The 22131-nt window shown below is 34.0% G+C and overlaps 2 protein-coding genes across 2 annotated transcripts; one reads left to right on the top strand and one right to left on the bottom strand.

The window, feature by feature from the left end:
* Positions 1-3049: 3049 nt before the first annotated feature.
* On the bottom strand, positions 3050-3814 carry LOC134273801 (beta-1,3-galactosyltransferase 5-like). Its single transcript, XM_062756009.1, has one exon. It carries the CDS (start codon positions 3812-3814, stop codon positions 3050-3052), a length of 765 nt encoding a protein of 254 aa, XP_062611993.1.
* A 15197-nt stretch (positions 3815-19011) lies between these two features.
* On the top strand, positions 19012-21655 carry LOC134273802 (uncharacterized). Its single transcript, XM_062756010.1, has 3 exons — positions 19012-19064; positions 20220-20388; positions 20972-21655. The coding sequence occupies exons 1-3, from the start codon at positions 19041-19043 to the stop codon at positions 21466-21468; spliced, it is 690 nt and encodes a 229-aa protein (XP_062611994.1). The 5' UTR covers positions 19012-19040; the 3' UTR covers positions 21469-21655.
* The last annotated feature ends 476 nt before the right edge of the window (positions 21656-22131 follow it).

Here is a 22131-nt window from a genome sequence, read left to right as displayed (position 1 = left end):
TCAGGACAATTATTTTTCGCTATACTTCGTAACGCGAAAAAATGTAATTAGTTACCGTTTTATGGTTTAGTTCGACTATTCTACTCGGCGAGCAGGGTTTTGACGCTTTACGGAGATAAACGAAAACAAAGACATACATGCCGCATATGGTTGTGTAGATAAATTATCGTAGAAGACAATGGTAATAAACATATTGCCATTGCATTTCCTCTGAAATTTTAAATGAGTGCGTTTCTGAGGAGGGGGTACTGAGCGTAATTCGGAGTTAGATACCTTTTTTTTATTATTACATGTATACTTTAAATTAAAAATTTATTTTCGAAACAAGTGCCTGTGCCCCAGGGTCAGGGGTTCTGAAGTTAGGGCGGGGCTATTTAGAGATTATATAGAGAAAATGCATTATTTCTTTGAAAATCTGTGCTCCCGGGTATTAGATAAACTAACCAAGTACATAGTTATATTGAATAAGGCTGCCTCTTTCAAATTTGAGAATTTTGTGACCCCTGGGTCAGGGATTCTGGTGTTAGGGAGGGGCTCTTATAATGAAAATGCAAAAATTCTTTGAATATCTTCATCTCTGCTTCCTGGGCATTAAATTAACTAACCAAGTACAAAGTTATGATGAGCAAGAATGTCCCTTCCAAAACTGTGAATTTCATGGCCCCTGGGTCAGGGGTTCTGGTGTTAGGGCTGGACTCTATTGATTATATAGTGAAATGCATGAATTCTTTGAAAATCTATTCCTTTGCTCATAGATATTATGCCAATGATCTAAGTACATATTTATGACGAAGAAAGGTTCCCTTCCCAAACTGATGAATTTCATGGCCCCTGGGTCAGAGGTACTGGGGGGGGGGAGGGTTACTGAGTTTGAAAATAGATTAATGCTTTGAAATCTGATCTTTGGTATTAATCAATCATTTCTGATAAATAAAATTTATAATATTTTAAAATATGTTTCTCTAGGGTTACTGGTTCCTGTGGGGTGGTGTGCACAACTGGTGGTTTTAAAGTGGAAATGTATTTACTCTTTGTTACTCTGATCTACCTCTCGGTATTAAGTAACCAAAGTAAGCATGTTAAGTGTATGATTTTGATAAAAAATGGTGCCTCTTTCAAAATTGTGAATTTTATGGCTTTTGGTTTAAAACACGAACCAAATTTAATTGCTGAAAAAAATGTTACATGACGCTCAGGTGACCTATAAGGCCCGTGAGCCTCTTGTTTTTGAAAAGCGAACAATCTAAATTTAAAAAACTAAATTTCCAGTCCCATTGTCTGTGTTTCAATAAAATTTCTTTAAAGATTTAAAATAAAATTGTAATCTTAAAGAACACTCGTGCAAAAAAAACAAAGATTCTCTTAAAAAAAAAAATACCGGAATATCAATCCTAAACAAACCACTATTATACATGTTATAGGGCAACATCTGTAACAGAATTGGATCTGGATTCAAAGCCCGACAAATTACGTTATCTAGTTATCTAGTCACCAATTAGAAAGAAGCATAAGGGGTTATTTTGTGAGCAAAGATGAATATGGCAATGTTTAATCCAAGGGCGATAACAGGAGGTTCAGTTCTTGGTACATAAATTTATCAAAAATTAACGTATTATTGAAATAAAATATTTATAATAAGCTTAATAATATATATTACTTATATATATCCAAAGTCTCTTTTTATCAATAGAATAATTTTTTTTATTTTACTTAAAAATACATAGAGAATAATTTTTAAGCAGAAAACACAAAAGATTTTTAGGTAATCTGCTTACTGCTGTTGTTTAGCTGCCCCCGAACATGGATTGTGAGAATGATTTCATATTCGACGGTTTGTGTACCAAACTTGTTCAAATATATTACTTAACAGTCTCCAACTGAATTTTTATTGATTTTTTTTTACAGAAATTGATTTGCTTGAAATAACAAATTCTAAAGAGCAACGAATGCTAGAAAAGGTTTTTACAAGCGAAACAAGGAAATTATCAATGAACCTGAAGTAGTTGATGTACCTGCAGACTTACGTAACATTCCATTACCGTTAAAGTATGAAGGAAAAAAAAACCAGAAACGTAAATTTCAGCCAGCTCCAGTAATCAATTTTCATGGAATAACCGTAATATTCCAGTATCATTATTATTGAACCTGCATATTACCTACATGAGTTAAAATTTTTAAAAAATCATAACTTGTCTCATTTTGGAACTCATAAAAATCTCTTCAAGCTTTAGAATATTAATTTAAATTTACATGTACCACACATCTTTTCGGATGACTATACTAGAATATTTTAGATTGTTATCAATTAAATTTTAAAAGACATGAAGCAAATACCACATGACTTCTCTGATGACAATACCAGAATATTTGCCCCTCGATGACAGGAAAGCCCTGGAGTGTTTTGTCACCCGATGCCGAACAGGCATGTCAGTCTCGAGGCCGTGTCATATACCTATAATATTCTGTACATTGGTAATGTTTTATCATGGTTACCCAAAAAATTTAATTTCTAAAAAAAAAAATAAATAATATGCACTCTATTTCCTATTCAATTTCAAAGACTTTACAAAATGTAATTTGTTCGATGATGCAAAAGTTTATGACTGGAATAATAGTGTTACCATTGTTCAAAAAAAAAATCTCGATTTTAAATATTGGTTTGATGGATTTTTTAACAGAAGTAGACGAAGTAAAGAAACATGTTTCGTTGATTATATGTAGTAACCAGAAGAGAAAATTCCGTCATTCATCACTTAGTATACATGTACAAGATCTTTTAAACTGAGGCCTATATATTAAAAATATTTTCGACGCACAGAAATGTATTTCGGGACTCCAGCCAGTCAGGTTAGTATCTACATATCGTATCTTGTTAATTATTAAAAGAAATACTCAAGTAGTTTTACAGACTTATGCTCAAGTAATTTTAATTTTTTTAAATGTTGGCGAGCCATGTTCAGTTTTATTTTGGTTTGTTTGAAAATTGTTTTACACCACTATTTGAAGTAAAAACCTATAAAACTTTGATTATATCCTGTATTTTGTAAAATCATCCAATTTTTATTCTATCATGCACAATAGCATTCCACATCTCACGAATCTGACCACGCATTGACAGCATGGCAAGATATTTACAATTTCTCCCAAACTTTCTGTAACACTCAAGAGCTTCGGAATGAAATAAAGTCAGGTATTCTTCCATTTGTTTATACTTCACATTGTCGACTCGAGAAGAGAGAATTCCAAAAAGGTATACGTCATCCACCCAGAAAAATGGCGCCGTCATGGCGGCCTTATACAAGGCTGGAATAAGATCCGTGGAAATAAATACAGCAAATCCACTGCAATAAGTGTAAGGAAAGAGGCTATAGCCTTTGAAAAAAATATCGCTTACAAACCATTTGTTGTTTCTATCACGTTCAATTCTCATGTAGTCTTTTGGCCACACATTACAAAAAAGAAACTTCTTTTCCTTTCTCAGGTAGATAAAATTTGTGAAGAACTTGTAAAGGTTAATGACAGAGTCATCGTCAATCTTGATAATGATTTCTGCATTCATACAATTTTCGGTGATCCATTTGAACCCCAAAACCCCTTTGTTTGTTAAATTCCTATAAGTGTCCATAAAATCTCCCTGAATAATATCATTAAATTTTTCACTCTCTTGCGATAATTTTTCTTGGTCACTCTCCTTTTTTGTTGTACCAACTAGAAATATCACACGAACAGTTTCAGGTTTGTACTGGGTAATATTAAGCCATGTAGCTCTCATCTCTTCTCTTGCTTCAAAATGACCAATGGCGGTATGTACCATAATCAGTGCCGATATTCTGGTATGATTTCGACATATATTTCTGTTGTTTTTTATATATCTTCCATATAATGTTAAAGGATATTTTGTTTTCAATTTGACTATCCTTTTTGTATCCTTTAAGGTTAAATTGTTACTCATATTGAAGCTTTTCAAATACATTCGGTCTCTTGTTTCAAATTTTGTGTATGTATACAAAAGCATTGAAACACTTGAAAGAGATAAACATATCATGAAATTGCAAAATCGTTGCATTCTGCTCTTGTATATACGTCCTTTGGAAAAAAAATCTTTGCCTTTATTCGAATATTGAAATTCAACACACTTCAAAGAAAATCAACAAATTCTCCTTGTAAAATTATACTACACACTTCCAATGATACCGAATATTTATCCTGTTTCATAAATTTAGTCCGAATATAAAAAAAAATGAGTAGACTTTCTGTCAAAATGATAAAAATCAATTGTGATCTTAAAGAACTAATATAACATGTTCACATATTTTTGAGCACATACAAAATATTTTTTTGGAAAACCAACGTGTATATTATGATATCAATACAGCGTTTCTTTATTTAATTAACATTATTATATCCAACCGACTTGGCGCGACGTCTGCTGATCGTCCCATCTGATGAACAGCACTGCTTACAAAACATATCTTACACTGCGCTTCAAATGATATTTTTATTACAACTGTATCAGCATGCTTGTTACAAAAAGTCTATCGGCATTGTAGATCGTAACTGACGTGAATCGAAGAGAAATAATAAATATCGATTAACTTAAAGGGAGTTGTAAAGATAATATCAATGGAGTATATGGAGATAAGTAAGATAACGAACAGTTTTCAAGCTAAAAAGTCCATAAAACAATACAATACGGTTGCACAGCAAAACTGTAGTCCGAAAAATCTGACGTTTTCCTGGCTTTTTTTTACGATTTTGATATTTTACCTGCCGTTTTCCTGGCTTTTTTTACGATTTTGATATTTTACATGCCAGGAAATCGTAAAAAAGCCAGGAAAACGTCAGATTTTTCGGACTAAGCAAACTCGGACCTCCAAAACATCAGGATTGGGTTGCTCAAAACTCTGGTTGAGGTTAACCGCTGGTTAAATCTCTTATCCAGTGGTTAACTTTTAACTGTTGGTTAAATTCTGTTGCTCAAAATTTGTCCACTGGTTATCTTTGCTATCCAGTGGTTAAATATTGGCTAAAGTTAGCCATTCCACAGAGGTGGGTTAAGTCTCTTAACCAGTGGATAAATATGACTAAAAAATTATTATTGGTTGTAAATTTTGGGGGATAACAAAAGAAACAAAGGCTTATAGATATTTCAAACAAGAATTTAATGTTGATGAATACTTAAAAAGACATACACAGTAATTTAAAGTCAAGTTGACGTGGTTTTGTAGCAATATTAGGCAGGAGTAACATCACAGTCAGGAATATGATTGGTTTTTATGTATTCATCGTCAGCAGAAATGTTGTAAATGGGTTCTTTCAAGGATTAATCTGTTGGTATTACAGAGGATCTTATCAAGCGGCCTTCCCTCGCTGAAAAATAAATAATTATTGGTATATTTTAAATAAAAATTATAAATGAATAAAATTGTTGGTCATTTGCATATAGGTCTAATAATGAATATAGATAAATTGTTCTTTGATTACCATACATCAATATTTAAAATCAATTGAGAATTGACACCCCCCCCCCCCTCGACACACACACACTCCTTTACCCCCCCCCCCCCTTTTTTTAAGATCTTGCATTTTGTATTTGTTTTTCAAAATGATATTAGTAATCATTTCCTTGCCGATATTTTTATCTGCCTATTTTATCAAACTACCTTTCTTGTTGACTGCTGCATTAAATTAAATGTGTACCATTTCCTTTGATTTTATTATCATTTAGGCAAGGTCTAGTTGAGATAAAATGAATAAAATTATTTGTTCAAAATTAAATCTACCATTAGATTCTAAATATCTATCCATAGACTTCATGATTTTCTTTTTTGCAAAGAAAGACTTCATGTAGGCATTGAAAATTGGGGTTACCTTTTTTTAATTTGTTGGTTTAGCACCCCCCCCCCCTCCTCCACCCCCACCCACATTCAATTAGCCACTCTACTTTCACAATGCTTCCGATGCATATGCTATCAATATCTACATTAAGATTTTTTCTAATTTCTATATAGATGCTTATATTAAAAGGTGTTGTATTAAATACCCTTGGGATAATGCATTTTAGTTACACCGCAAAATTTAATTGTATGGAGCGAAATGCATTAGTGACGAACGCGCTTTATCTACATGCAAGTTGCAAATTCGACCATGACCTTTCTGTAATAATTAAAGAAATGCTACCCACTTTCAGACAGTGTTAGTACATTGTAATTCAGGATTACGTAAATACTTTGAAAGTTATTTCTTGTTTGGAAATATTTGACAAACCACTGGACTGAGATCTTTCTGTCAAGGTATGTATAAAAGCGATAATACAACAAGTGCGAATTTCCTCGAATAATAGCAGACGACGTTAACATGGTGTAAACAGTAAAGGTGTCCTGACTCCAATCAGTTATTATTTAGGTATGAAACGATACAAATTGATGTATTTGCCTCGTAATTATAGCTGTCTTGAGTAGGTATTGTCTTTAAAATATTTTCTGTAAAATTAAGATCTAACAGCTTAACGAGCATCTAGGTTTCTGCAATCATTCTATCCATCTTACCTGTGGTGCTAATCCTTTCCCATTCTAACGTTATGTGTTTACAGTTACTGCATCCTCCACTTGAATTTTCAGCAAAGAATAATCCCAGCTGACTTGTGTGTTCCTCACTTTTTGCGACTAAAGCGTTTGTTTAGTTTTGATACTGTTACATTTCGATATTTCTTCACTTCTCCACATACGGCTGTAACGTTAAAACGTCTCACTATTTACTTATTTGATATTTACCATGGTAGCCATTTTTTTTTGGTTGATAACTGGACAAGTGTAAAGCATTGTGGGATACTAACCAGTGGTTAAATCACTTAACCTGTGGTTAGTTAACCAGAGGCTAATTTTATTTTGAGCAACAAATATTTGACCAGTGGTTAGTTGGCCAGTGGATATAGAATTTAACCAATGGCTAACTTATCCAGTGGACAAATTTAACCAGTGTTTTGAGCAACCCAATCCAGAGGTGGGATCAAGTGCCATGGAGGATTTTTTTATCGTACTAAAATAAAAATTATAGATAACATAAAACATGCATTTTTAGGTCACCTGAATAAAACTCAGGTGACATATTGCTATCCGTTTTCGTCCGTCGTGTGTTAACATTTGAACATTTTTAGCTTCTTCTCTGCAACCGCTCGAGCAATTTCGACCAAATTTGGCACAAAACATTTCTGGGTAAAGGGAACAAAATTTCTGAATTTCATGGTCCCTGGCCCCTGGGGCCTGAGGGGTGGGGCCAAAACCACTAAACTTTATGCAATCTTCAAAAAAAAAAAATTCCCTACTCTTGGACATCATGCAGTCAAACTGTTGGCATGATTGTAATCAGCATTGAGTCTTCTACCAAAGTTGTGAAAATCATGGTCCCAGGTACTGAAGTTCTGGCGTTTTCATTTTCATATCTAAATAAAGTTTTGACTTTGCACATTTTGTATTAAATGTTGTTTGGTGCCAAATTAGAAAAATGAATTCTTAAAATGTAGGTCATTGCTGGAGTGTAGCATTTAAACGTGACGTTTTTGCCGTCACATTCTATTGTGACGTATAGCTACATGTAGTACATACATGTAACACGGCAATTATTATTATAACTTAAAAACTTTGAACCTCCAAACTTTGTGACACACCGTCTTAGTCAATGTCTCCACAATAAATCGGCTTAATATCAGAAACCCAACATACATATCGACACAAAATATCAGTCTAATTTAAAATATAGTTCCTTGCACACAAAAAGGATCATTGACATGCCATTTCAAAATTGATTTGGCTCATGAAATTATCTTTTTAAGTTACCGATGACATTTCACGTTCCTTCCATATTTCTTCCGATAACGCTTATCTACATCGCTGTCTTGCATTTTGAACAACGCGTTCACAGCATTCAGATTAAACAACATCACAATTGTAAAACTTTACATCATTTACATCAGATTTTGAACTTTTCTGCTAAATTTTATGTTTGTATTATTTTATGGAAATGATCAACATTTTGCTATTGCGTGTGCGACGCTCCTGTTACCGGTCTACATGCGTTTTTGATGCATATGAAAATTCGAATTAATATATTTGACAAATGGAATTTTTTTATCAATAATATATTTTTGTTAAAATATATTTAGTATACAATCACCGACCGAATGATATATAGTTTTCATATAGTGAATTGTTTTAAAATTATGGAAATAGTGCAAATGCCGCTGTAATGGTTTTTATTGACTTTTTGACACCAACACCGTTGCCGACAAAATTGGCTTCTAGATGGAGCACCAGTCATCATCCGTGTGTGCTCGGAAGGGGGCAAAGGTACCTATAAGGACATCCAACAGTCTATTTCTACCCTACTTTGCGTGAATGCTAGCGGCAGTTATATGCGTCCAAATGGTTGTTCTACGAGGGAAAGGTGCCTTTAGTTCTGGGGGTCGATGAAGCACATCCAGGATCTGCAATACCCCTTCTAAAGTTTTTGAGTCCACAACATCTACTCACTAGTGCCCTTCCGTCTCTTAACCTATTTCAGTATCATTGACAGTGATTTCTGAACCAGAGCCCATATCATCTTTGACGATTTCTACTGGCGACTCGACTCCTTCCATCACCCTCCCAGATTCCATCCCTGTATGACCCTCTAGTGTAAGCACCCAGTCGAATTTCTTTCTCCACCGAGTGTTTTACAGTGCAGGGGACTAATTTTGATACAGTATCAATGCTGATTTTGATGCTTCTTTTGCTTGCCGATTTAATGCTATTTATCCTTAACCGGATCCTTTATCTATTTACACTTTTTACCGAAAAAAATACCGATTTTTAACGAATTTCGATTTGTCATATTCCAAACGTAAAATTGGGAAAAAAAATGGCGACACAGTGGAAGTTGGAAGTAAATCTTGCGAAGTTATCGTAGTATAGGCCTATATTGATTGCAGCTAACGATGCGATAATATATCCTTTTTGTGATGCAATTTTGATGCGTAAAATAGCCCCAATGTGTAAGCAAGAAAACGTGATTGTTAGGAAGGAAACCTAAGCAAACCCAATTATTAATTATTTGTATATAGTAAGAACGTTACATTATTCTCTGTAAAATAGGTCAAAGTTGAGTGTATTGTAACGCTTGTATTTTTCATGTTTGATGGAAATCAGTGCACATGCTAAATAGCATAGAATAACCACAGGCCTTTAGATCGCTTAGAAAAAAAATTGAGGTGTTGAAAAAAAAATAAAGGTATGGAACTCTTTTCATAGGGTACCTACTTTCGCCGATAAAATTCTTTTAAATCAAATGCTTAACAATTTTAAATTTATCCATATCTATTCATATATAAACAATCTTCATTACTACCAAATTTCATTCCGTAATTCCTTATACTTCTCGAGATATTCTGAAATCAATTCCAAAATTGACCTTAATTTTTTTACTCGACATCAGCTTGGGCCTTCGGAGGGCTACACTAATTTTTAAGCGGGAACGACGGGACAAATTTTCCCCGGAGTTTATTCAAAAGTCAATGAATATTTGCTCATTTGCATTCGAGCTTTACATGGATTTTCTCTAATTTGATCATATGATCTTACTTAGCTGCAATAATGTAGCCCTCTCCGATTTTTTTTATCTGATATTTACTGGAGAGGGCTACAATTCCATCGCATCTCCGTAATGGTGCAAATATATTTTTTTGATACGGGTGGTTGGAGGCAAAATAAATTATTTTTACATTAAACTTACTTCTTATAAGACGGAATTTTTATTCACTGTCAACAACATAGCCTGTTAAACTCGAAAACCATGTAAAATAAATCTGTGTCTTTCCCAGCTGTAATATTCAGCAGCCATGACAGTTCACGCGTGACGTAATGAGACTTTCGCTTGAAATTTGGAACAACCAAATAAAGCAAATGTCGATGTTTATAAACGATTGTGCTATAATATATTACAAAAACATCGATAAATAAAACCATTTCAAGTGTTATTTATGCGCAAACAGCGATACGTATGCTTAAAATAAGGGAATTCCTAGTAGATCCGCTCCTATCGAACCTAAATTCTCATTGGCTGTCCCAAAATACAATCCATCAAGGTCAGTAAACATGGCGGATAAATTCAAGTTAAGCTGTTGACACACACGAAAAATAACCGATACATGGGTCGTTGTGAATATTTTTGGATCGATTTATGTTTTGCATAATTACATATTTGGATTCCAGTTAAGAGATAATAATAAAATAGCCGTTTACTGATAATTTTAGCCAAAATCCGTGCGGGAGTGATCCACTGCCGCATCTGCGCCATTATAGAGATCCTAAGGAGTTGTAGCCCTCTCCCAAAAAAAAAGAAAAAGAAAAAAATCGGAGAGGGCTACATTATTGCAGCTAGATCTTACTAAGTCACAAACAACATTTCAGCGGTCTAATTGTTTTGAAAATCGAAAGCTATAGAATGCATTCCGGGAAAAAATCGTTCGACCATAGCTTCTTTTACATTCATAATCAACAAGGAGGTATAGTTGTTTATGCAGACGTTTTCAAGTTAATTTTTCGCGAAAGGAATTAATACGGACTTAATCTTACAATCCGGAGTAAGAAATCAACTTTAAAATGTTGAAAGATCTTGCAAATACTATACAACTCTTCGCTGCACTTCAAACATCGTCTGTTTACATGTGAATGGCTAGGGGCCCAAGCTAATGTCGAGTAAAAGAAAGTAGGTCATTTTTGAGATTGATTTCAGAATATCTCGAGAAAAATATGGAATTTCGGAATGAGCTTTGGTAGAAATGAAGAATGTCTATCTATGAATAAATTTAAATAGAAAGTAGAATTTTAGAGCATGTGAATAAAAAAATATTTTATCACCTCAATTTGGTACGAGGTGTAAGAGTTCAGTACCTTTATTTTTTTTTTTACACACAATTTTTTTTCAAGCGATCCAAAAGCCTGTGAGAATAACCCCTTTATTGACAAAAATGCGGTATATTGACGCCTTAACCTTTTAGTAAAATAAGTCAAAGGGCAAGGTCAAGGCTCATGTAGTCGATGACCATGGCAATTTACAAATGTTATAGTGTCAAATGTGCAAAATGTCAAGTCCATATCTCTTACAGTTCTTGAGATACAAGGTGTGACAGACAGGCAGACAGACGCCGGGTAAAGTAATCCCTTACTGCCGCCCTGCTGTGCTGGCGACACAAAAATTCCCAGATAACGATAACAGTGAAATGAACTAAATTCACATTACTGAAAACAAATAGGCTGATCATTTTGCACCTAGAAGGGCTATCTGGTCTTGATTGAAAGAGGAAAATGTTAATTTTTTCAAAATATCCGTGGTAAATAATTTATTTAATTTTTGTAATAACAAGATAAATGTGTTTTTTAAACTTTTCTGAAAAGCAAATTAAAATATGTTGGTATCCAAATAAGGTCTTCTCCCAAGAAATACAGTTGTGGAATATAAAAGCCCTAGCACCACCAATTCAAAAGTCATGGTCATGCAAAGATAGGTTTTTGAAAGGTAAGCCAGACTCAAAGTTGTTGTTGTCCCCCGCTTGAAAAGTGGGGGATATTAATTTGGGTTTGTCCAAACGCTTTCGTTTCACACGATATCTCGAGAACCCTTTGAGCTTTTGCAATGAAACTTAGCATAGCAACTCCCTAACTAAAGAAGACCCCTATTGATTTTGAGGTCAAAAAGTGGTGGTCATAAATAAGCAAATTCTGTCTGTTAAAACACTTTCGTTTCCACACGATATCTCGCCACCAATGAAATTTTATATAACCAATGAAGACCCCTATTGATTTTGATTCAAAAGTTATGGTCATGCAAAGATAGGTTTTTGAAAGGTAAGCCAGACTCAAAGTTGTTGTTGGTTTCTATTTCTGTATGAAAGTGTGCCAATATCCAGGTGGTACCAAACGAAAAGTCTTGTCACACGGGCAATCAAATCTTTATATGCATATTGACATACATGTATTTTATTTGTCTTTAGTATACATGTATACATTTAATAATACAAATTCAGTCAGGGGAGCCACTTTTCTACAAACACTATATTACCTGAATCTTCCGCTACAGGGGGATAAAAAAGAAAGTTTATTCATAGCTTCACCTAGATACTTGTATTTGTATGAAATTCACATTACTTTTTATAATATCTTAAGGAAAAAGCGCTGCTCAAAAACTTCTATGGAAAATTTAAGGTGCAGTTATTTGGACAATAATTATACTTCGGTTAATTCCTTTGGCGGAGTCTGTTTATATTATAAAACTTTCAAAATGCTACTCTATGATTTATCATTTCAAACCATTCATTCCATAGCAGATATAAAATAGTGTCGTTATACATTGAATTCCCTTTAGCAATTTTCCAACGTAGTTTAAATATTTTTTATTATTTAAATGCTTAAGACCGAATGCTGTGTATCATGAAATCGCTCATCCCACTTTGAAATAGTACGGGATTTGTGATGTAATACTTGAGTTTTTGCAAATTTCTGATGGAAGGTTTGATGGTTCGTGACTCTGGCTTCAGGCTTTCGGGTTTTTCATGGTAGCTCGCAAACAGTAGGGCAGATGATGATGAAAAATGTTTCATTGTGATTGATTAGCTAGAATGTTGTAGTCTTAAAACTATTATTCATTTGTTGTCTATAAATATAAAATGTTTGTTTTGCGAAAGTTAAATTAACGTCTTGGAGTGTACTACGAGTTTGAAGAATCATGTCTTTAAATATTGGGAATATATATTTCATGATGTTACTTAGTTCCTTTGCGGGACAAATTCGTATGAGTAAGTATTTGTTTTTATATTTTCACAGAAAGAAATGAAGGAACATTGTCACATTTTTTCTGTGTCCTGATATTAAACGTTTCCGAAGAAATTGTAGTAAAACCAGTGGCACTATGTGAAATATCTTATCTCGTCTGGTTTCTGAACGGGTATTGCGATCAATTGAGTAATAACCCCGTAAAAAGTACGTTGACCGTCTTCAATTTCTTCTCAATTCATGTGCACGACACATGAATGTGAAATCATTAAAAAGTTGCAAGAATGAGGGTTTCTTAACTTCAATCTAAAATACTTGTTACCCTTTGCACGAGATAGATCTTACTGAGTATAATATAAACCATTTAAATTTGATCTAAGGGGATGAAGATCACATTGTAACAATGAACACGTCCTATTCTCCCTTTACCTCAGTGAAAATCGTATAAAACCTCGGTTTTGTGTAAATTTGTGACAAATTGTTTACTTATTATCCTATCTTATATAATATCAAAATTAACGTTTTAGTATTCACAAATAACAGAATATGATGTTCTACTCCTTTGCTTTCCTACTCTGCGCACCAAAGAAGTTTATAACGTCATAAAAGATTTGTAAAGTACTTCAAGATTATCCTCGGTGAATACAATGAAACAAATAATTGGCCTGGAATATGGAGAATCCAAACTTCCTTTAGACACCATAGGGCATAAAATTATAGAATGAGTGTATCCATATCACTAAAATTAGGGGGAAAAATCATAAATTTTCCTACTTTAAAAATGTTGGAATTACGAAATTAGTAAAGCATAGCATACGTGTATGTTTTGAAAAAAAAAAGATTGACAAGTTATTTTTTTCAGCCAAAACAAAAGATACTTTTAAATACACTTCTGTTTCATATTATCATTTTAAGGTGAAGATTAATTGCTTGTTGTTTTTCTTTACCTCCCATTCAAGAATTTTTGACTCATGTAGAGACGTCACCATATACCGGTGAAGGAGTTTAAATTAGACCTGTACTCGGCACTCAGGGCCATTAAGTAATGAGGGTTCTTTATCGTGCCAACACCTACCTTGACACAGGACCTCTATCATCTGAGCTATTGTGAATGGTTTTTAGGAGAGGAAGATGGCGAACAAACAATTAAACAGTGTTTGTGTGATAAATTTAGTATCCTTTTTAAATCAGTGATTAACTGTTACTGCTTTGGAAATCTGTCTACATCAATGTCTACATCAATACAGTAATTGGTTAATTGCATGGTCTTAAAATTGACCTTGTTTATAAATACCTTTGACCTAGGTCGTATGCTCACTGACCTTTTACATACAAGTTATTTATCGCCTAAAGGTTTCTTTATTTACCTGGTCAGACCAATGGATCAATGCGGGACTGATCGATTAATAAGTTTTCCTTATACTCTTTAGCACAGTATCCCGACTTTTGACTTATTACATGTAGTTCTGCTAAATTGAACTTTTTGGCATGATGATTGTTTGTTGTCTTTGCATTGAAATATTATGAAATTTTATCATAGTCATAGTTTGTTTAATGACAAATTTCATATCCAGTGTATCATATTTCTGTGTATGGTTTAAAATATTTTTACATTCGTTAAATAAGGAAAACTGATTACCATGTTCAAGCAGGTCAGAGCTTTAATTTCCTCTAGATTCTTTATTTATACACGTAGAAACCTGTGATAAAGGATGGGTTTCATACCAAAAGAGTTGCTATTATTTTTCAACATCAGAAGCCACATTTAAAGATGCTATGGTAAGTTGACGATTCACTTTTATTTTTCCCAGCTTCCGGGAAAGTGATGGGATATTCAATCTCATTCGTCTGTCCGTCCGTCAGTCTTGATCTGTCACAAAATAAAAACTTTAACCTAAGTAATATCTTTAGAAACAAAGGACAGGATTCTCATATTACACGTGTACATGTTTTATCTGTTACAAAACCTTTCTAAATACACTATGATTTTTGACCCGGTGACCTTTTAGTTTTGACCTACTTTCCAAAACTTTAAAAGTTATTGTAAATTGGCCATAATTTTTTATTAAAGGATTGTATGTTAAACGTCCCTCTCGAGAATTTTTCACTCGTATGGAGACGCCACCACCTGCAAGTGGATAGCTACAAATTTCGTCTTGTACTTGGCACTTGAGGCCATTGAGCAGTTAGGTTTTTTTTTTCGTGCCAGCACTTACTGCGACACGGCACTTCGGTTTATACAGTCTCATTTGAATGACCGGTCTCCACTTCCCACAGTGGGATTCGAACCCGTGACGTAAGGATCGACTGCTACAGGCAGATGCCCTAACTACTGCGCCACATGTTGACCATAACTTTTGAATGAGAAATGATATGGCCTTTTAATACTGTAAACTGTAATTTTCTTTTTAAATCTCGGGACCTTGAAGTTGGGCCTACTTTTAAAGACTTTCCAATTGGTCAAAAATAACTAATGAGACCTGACATGGCTTTCACATGCAAACTGACTGTGACAAAACCTTTTTTAAATGCAGTGATTTTTGACCCTGAGACCTTGAACCATGACTTTTGACAAACCTTTCAACAAAATTACTTTTTTCTCTTACAACTTCCGTTAGAAAAAAGATTGGGATTTCATATTTGACATTAACCTGTGACAAGATATTTCCGAATATGCTATTATTTCTGACCCCTTGATATATATATTTGATCACATTAAAAAAAAATCAACTTCGGTGATTACTTTGAATGTCCTGATAGGGCGTTCATATTTGACACAATGTGCCATATATAATAACATCTCACCCACAAAGACACCGAAAGCGAAACACAACAATTCTTTTAATTTGTATGTTTCCTTACTCTATGTTACTTACATGTACTTTGATAAACTAATCCATTTAAAAGATATTAAAATATTTAATCGAGCTTAAATTTCTAAGGTAACATTTAAAATATCTTGATTGTGTGAGTAATAGTTAGTCGATATTTTTTAATTTGCAGTTGTCATGTTATCTGCTGGGCTCCGAATTATTAGAACTTCAGAATGCAAAGAAAGAAAATTAGATTGATTTGCAAAGCCGTTTAAGAGGTTGACAAAAACTTGACAAAGGCTCCTGCTACACGAAGTTTCATTTAATTACAGTTAGCATTATAAAACAACTGGAAATTAAATGTGCATGATATCTTTAGATATATCTGATTGTAATTATAGAGATAAAAAATCATTTTCATTTCTTTTTAAGACTAAAAAAGCTTGTAGATCTTTTTATTATTTTAAATTTAGGTTTGATTTTTTTTATCCTGTAAGTTGATAACTTGGACATAAATGAAATATTTGATGCTATTTTAAAGGTTATCAGAACCAAGTCTGGCTTGGTGCAAGTGATATTCAAGAAGAAGGAAATTTTCTATATCTTTCAAATGCGGAAAGAATGCACTACAGCCATTGGGTGCCAGGAAGGCCTAATAACTTACAGGGAATGGAGCACTGTGCCACCTACATGATTCCAGATAGAGGGATGAACGATGCACCATGTAACTACATTTATTATTATTTGTGCAAATAATAAAAATAAATGTATTCGTTATTCAATCTTTCATTTAAATTCTTATCAAAGAAAGAAGTCATTGACCATTCTGAATCTAACAGTATTGAAATCTTCAACCGTTGCATAAAGTGTTGCATTCTCATTCAATATGATACATTATTCGAATTCCTTCAGTTTGTTCTATATAAAGATGAAACATAATGAGATAACAAACAGAATTCAAAATCGAAAGTCCATGAAACAATACAGAAATGGAGCAAAGCAAACATGGACCTCCAAAACATCCGAGGTGTAAGGATAAGGACAGATGATACAATTTTTCTCTTTGGACCGACGCAAAAATATTAAAATGGAGCTTAAGATTTAGAATCTGATTAAAATATAAATCTGTGATACATTCGTATGCTATTTATTTACTAATTATGGGACTTTTACGAGGAGCGCTGACTCTTACAGTTGACGGCTCACTTTTACTAGGACAGTGTACGAAAACTCTTTTACGATATAAATATTAAACTCAACGTTTAATTTCGCAGCACAGATGAGTTGCACTTGACCATTTTACCATCAACTCCCGGCCTTCACATGTTAGTGCCCATAACAACATACCTCTGACATACTAGATAGGTAGACGATACAGGTTTGAATTTCCAAGTAAACAGTCAACAGTAAAAGTCAGTGCTTCTAGTAAAAGTACATTGGAAAGCATTTTTAATGACTTAGAATTCACCATGAATCGGTCATTATTTTCCACCTGCGAACAAACAGTATTTGGACCGTAAAAAATGATATACCTTTATCACAGTTCTTTAAAATAGTGTCTCACTGTGTCTGCAAGTTTCGTCACATGACATGCGAGATTTAGGTTGAAAGTGACTTCCGGGTACATTCGCCATCATTCACTGTCAATTTTATATTGGGTCAACTACGTGGAGGGACATGCAGAGCTGACAAGAAAGAGCGAAGTAGCAGTGGAAAGTAGAGAGGTACTACCGTTTCGTTGTTGACGAATTACGCATGGTTACTCCGTCTGTACTGACGTCCATGACAGATACGTCATACAAAGAACAGATACTTGAGCATTCAAAAGCTTGGCTTTAAAGGTACTTGAACACAGATTTGAAGTCAATATTTTCTCTATAATATTACGACTTATATATTTTAATAGCATTTCACACAAAAATTAATTAAAAATCTTATTTCCTTTAAAAGTTATTAAAACTTCACATTTTTTGGCGGGTTTGATTGACACATCCTTGCACTATCACAAATTTTAACCTTTTTCTTAATCCTTAGGAAAAGTGGCAATCTTGTGTATTAATGAGAAATTTAAAACTTTTATCCAGAGAAATAATTTTATTCAGAGTAGAAATGTTAGAAAGCAAAACTCCTTCACAAGTATCGTCATTCCGAACTAAGAGTTGCGTACAGAGTTCAGCAAATCGAGCACACTCGTATTTATATACACAGTTTTTGTAAACAGGGCCGAGTTCTGTTTTTGTTGATGTTTACAATTCACCGGGTGCGTTTAATTGTCAGTCTGCTTACCACAACTGCACGGACTGACAATACATTGTGTGTTTGTTTTGCTATCGAACATGTCTACTCTGAATTTTCTGGATTATAGTATTAATATTTTTCATTTATGCACAACGAGATTGCCACTTTTCCTAAGGATTAAGAATAAAATTAATTCGTGAAAGTGCAAGGATGTGTCAATCAAACCCGCCAAAAAAATTTAAATTTTAATATCTTTTATATGAAATAATATTTTAATTAATTTTTGTGTGAAATGCTATTAAAATATATTAGTTGTAATATTATAAAGAAAATAATAACTTCAAATCTGTGTCCAAGTACCTTTAAAAATTGATGTTTTTATTAATTGCTAAACCTATCCATCTTGAAAACGACAGCTGCATAGACCGTCGTTTAAGTTATACCCCCTGTTCGCACGTCTGGGAAACAAAATAATGTAAAAAAAAAAATAATAATAATAATAATAATGAAATTTCAAAAAAACTTCGATGGCAATTTTAAAATAGTATTTAGTAATACTTAATTAGTTTACGAATATGGTGAAAAATACACTGCAGAACACTGTTATTGTTTTGAAATAATCTTTAATTTATAGAAGGGTGGGGATTAATTGTGAACAGGAAAGGAACTTGATAGAAATCGTCTATATTATTTACATTAATAATCATGCAGAGAATTTTTGTGTGTAACTAACCTCTTAAGAAATTTGTCATTTAATGAATTTTCTTGTTTAAGTAACAATTTCTAAATTATGATCAAGTAAAATTTATCCACAATTTAAAAAAAAGAACTGTTCTCAAAAGAGGCACCTCTTTCCTTTCAATTTGACACAAGTCCCTTTATGAAAAAAAATGATAAGTTTCCAAATTTATATTATCAACTGAAATTTACAGTTAATGATGCAGTGACATTTCTTCAATTTGATGCGACGGGTGAACCGTCGAAGGACGTTTGACCTTTTAAATATTACATGTATTTATTATAATCTGAAATTAAATTATGAACTATTTGTATGACCAAGGTTTCATAATTGTCATATGCCGAAATAGGAGTCTGTCCATTTCATTTATGTAAACTAAGCCTAACGGAGAAACAAGCAATGGAGTTACTGGTATGGCGGGTTCTTATTGCTGCATTTGTTCTTTTTATGCAGACAATAAGGATTGATAGTGTAAATTTTTTTGCCTTTATTCATATTTTAGGATTATTTTGATAGATTTTACGCGTTATTTATCGTTAAGTACAACTAAAAATTAAACATATTTATGCTTTTCGTCCATAAGTTCGTGTCATTTTCTTATCCAAGCTTAAGCTTAACTTCTGGAGGAAAACTCCTCCGGGTATTTAGTAGGTGATATGTACAAAATATACATGTTTTACACAAAAGTCAACAGGGAAAATATATAATGGCTAATTCAAGTTTAGAGAATTTAAATGTATGTACATCTACTTCCTAGTCATTGTAGTGCTGTGGTTAGAACGTCTGCTCTAGACTCGCGAAGTAAGGAGTTGATCCTTACGTCGCGGGTTTATAATCCAACTGTAGGACGTAGAGACAGGTCCTTCGGATGAGACCGTATAAACCGAGTTTTCGTGTCGCAGTAGGTGCTGGCACGATAAAGATTCCTCCCTGCTCAATGACCCTGAGTGCCGAATATAGGACAAAATTTGCAGCCCTCCAACGGCAAGTGGTGGCGTCTCAATATGAGTGAAAAAATCTCGAGAGGGACGTTAAATAATATACAAACATTCTCGGTAGCTGATAAGCTCAGTCAGGAGAGCAATTGCTTCGTAATCGGGAGTTTTTTAGTTTGAATCTCGGCTGCGACTGACCGATAAAAAAAGAAAGTGAACGTTGCGGGTCCTTTGAGTGAGGCATTAAAAACCGAGGCCCCGTGTCACGACAGGCGTTGGCACTGCTCAATGCCCCTGGGTGCCGAGTAAAGCTCAAAGTTTGAAGCCCTCGCTGCTTTATGGTCATGTCTCTATCTGAGACAAAGATTTTCGAATGGGACGTAAAACAATAAACAATTCAACCGTTTCGTAGTTAAATTTAGAAGGTTATTTAGAATAAATCTTTTTTTTAGCTGGTGTAATTTGTTTTGTTTTGTTCATTCCACTCTTTTAAGTGAAATGAAAAAAAATCATTTGGAATATTCAGGTATAATAGGGTATAAAGTTTGAAAACAATCATGTGGGTTGCATCTCATTTACAATTTTAATACTCTCAGTATTGCAGGGATTAAATGATATTTTTTTGTTCCTTGATCAAAACGAGAAGAGTTATTGAACATTATGCTATAATAACGTTAAAAATATTTCATAGCTGACGGTGGAAACTCTGCGGCCTTTAGGAAAGGTGAAAATACAACCTATACATTTCAGTAATTCACTTGATCAAGGGAAGAGACTAGCAATCACCCGCTGTATATTTCATGGGCCTCGAGATTTGACAGCGTCCTTCTCAGGCATCATTGATGGAAACTTTGGCAAAGGTAATATTATAAAAAGTTTAAGTACTATTATCAGGTCTATATGAGGTTAAAGCTGAACACGACTCGTAAATAGGCAAATACTATCTTCGATATCATTATCAACACCAGGGTATACTCTTCGCGTTCGTTACACTTGACTGCTTTATTGTCACGGGTATCGGCGTGGAATGGCGACCCGTGTTCGTACTGTTTATCTTGCATTGCCTTTATTTACATGATATTGCAGTTACGAATATTTTGGTGTTTGTTTGTATAATACAGTAAATCGTTCAAATATTGTAAGTGTCTTTCGTATCTTACTTTCCTGCATTGGAAGAAGTACACATTTATTTTTTGGTGCTACTGAGTATTGTATTGCATACGTCCATGTACACCGGTGACAATTAATTACACTGAATAGCGACCGGCTCTATTTATAGGGGCCTGCAGATATAGCGAGAGTTCGAAGAAATATGGCGGACAAATTCTTTTTTACGAATCCTGTTCAGCCTGACAGCAATTTGCTTTATAAAAACATAAAACATTCAGTGTATTATGCATGTTTTGTTACTACTGAATTGACATGCCTGTGTTTCTATTTCAGTGAAGGATATTGATCAAAGCACATCGGACTACCAAGTAGTTTTTCAATCTTCCGTGGATGTTAACAGTTTCGGAAAAATTAAACTTCAGTCAGCATCAACATTTGAATCACTGACTGTAAATTTTGACCTCCCCCAAACAAGTAAAACTATACAGACCAATTTTCCTTTTACTAGCTGCAAGTTTGGAGTACTAAAGTTAAGCGATGAACAAACAACCAACTATTCTGCTATTGCAACCGAGTGCGGAAAAATTACGAGCAATGAAATTTATCTTTATTTCCCAGTTAAATTAACTGAATGGGACAGTGCAAAATATGCCGACATATCTAGTAGCTTCTATCATTCACCGGAAACCACAGCGAATGTCGTAATTAAGACGGGCAAATTGGCTAATGATGGTGTTGACATTAATTCTCTCGACTTCTCCATTCAGAACTTTTACGGGACTAAATCGCCTTTGTCTAATTATCTTACTTGGTCATTTCGGCTTAAATAGCCATCAGTTCACTCATACACTTTGCTGAATATACACTAATAGTTCTATATCAAATATATAAAGACTTGGGTAGGTACGAATGGGAGGGCATCTAAACTTGCAAGTTTGTAAACCTTCACTTAAGGCCATTATAAAATACACTCCAGTAGTTGAAGATCTTATCATTTATTAAAAATCATATAAAATCTCTAATGTGTTATTTTTACATCATTGAGTCAAGGTCTCTCATGTAAAGGCAAGTGTCAAAGTTTACAAATATACAAGGCAAGTACTACTGTAAATTGCACTTTTTATTTCCCCCATCTGGTGTCTGTGCTAATACAGCATCGAGGTTTGCATCTTAGGTCTGTTGCTCCAGCTGCCATCTGTTTCATTTACATACTAAATTGTATCAGCTGGTAACCAATCTCGCCCTGAGCGACCAGTTTCTTGTAAGTGTTTCTCAATGAAATTGGACATTTTTAAATGAATAACCTTGCGAGCAGCAGGTGCATGCAAACCTTTGCCAAGAGCCACGGTTGCCTAAACTACTTGGAACTACTTCAGTTCCTGAAAACATTTGTGCATGATTTCTTACCTCTTGACCTTCACGATTGACCTAAGTTTCAAAAAAAAAAATCAACTTCGGTGAAAACTTCAATCTGATTAAAATCAGATCCTTTG

Source organism: Saccostrea cucullata, unplaced genomic scaffold, assembly GCF_032062105.1.
Source record: "Saccostrea cucullata isolate Sc308-1 unplaced genomic scaffold, CSIRO_AGI_Scuc_v1 ctg1379, whole genome shotgun sequence".
In the NCBI taxonomy this organism is placed as follows: Eukaryota; Metazoa; Mollusca; class Bivalvia; order Ostreida; family Ostreidae; genus Saccostrea; species Saccostrea cuccullata.
The sequence above is the reverse complement of the archived record's forward strand: the minus strand, read 5'-3'. Positions and strand labels throughout refer to the sequence as shown.

Coding starts and splice junctions, on each gene's coding strand:
- LOC134273802 (XM_062756010.1), top strand. CDS start 19,041: ATGCAGACAATAAGGATTGATAGT. Junction 19,065..20,219: donor AGACAATAAGGATTGATAGT/GTAAATTTTTTT, acceptor AATATTTCATAG/CTGACGGTGGAAACTCTGCG. Junction 20,389..20,971: donor TGATGGAAACTTTGGCAAAG/GTAATATTATAA, acceptor TTTCTATTTCAG/TGAAGGATATTGATCAAAGC.
- LOC134273801 (XM_062756009.1), bottom strand. CDS start 3,814: ATGGTACATACCGCCATTGGTCATTTTGAAGCAAGAGAAGAGATGAGA.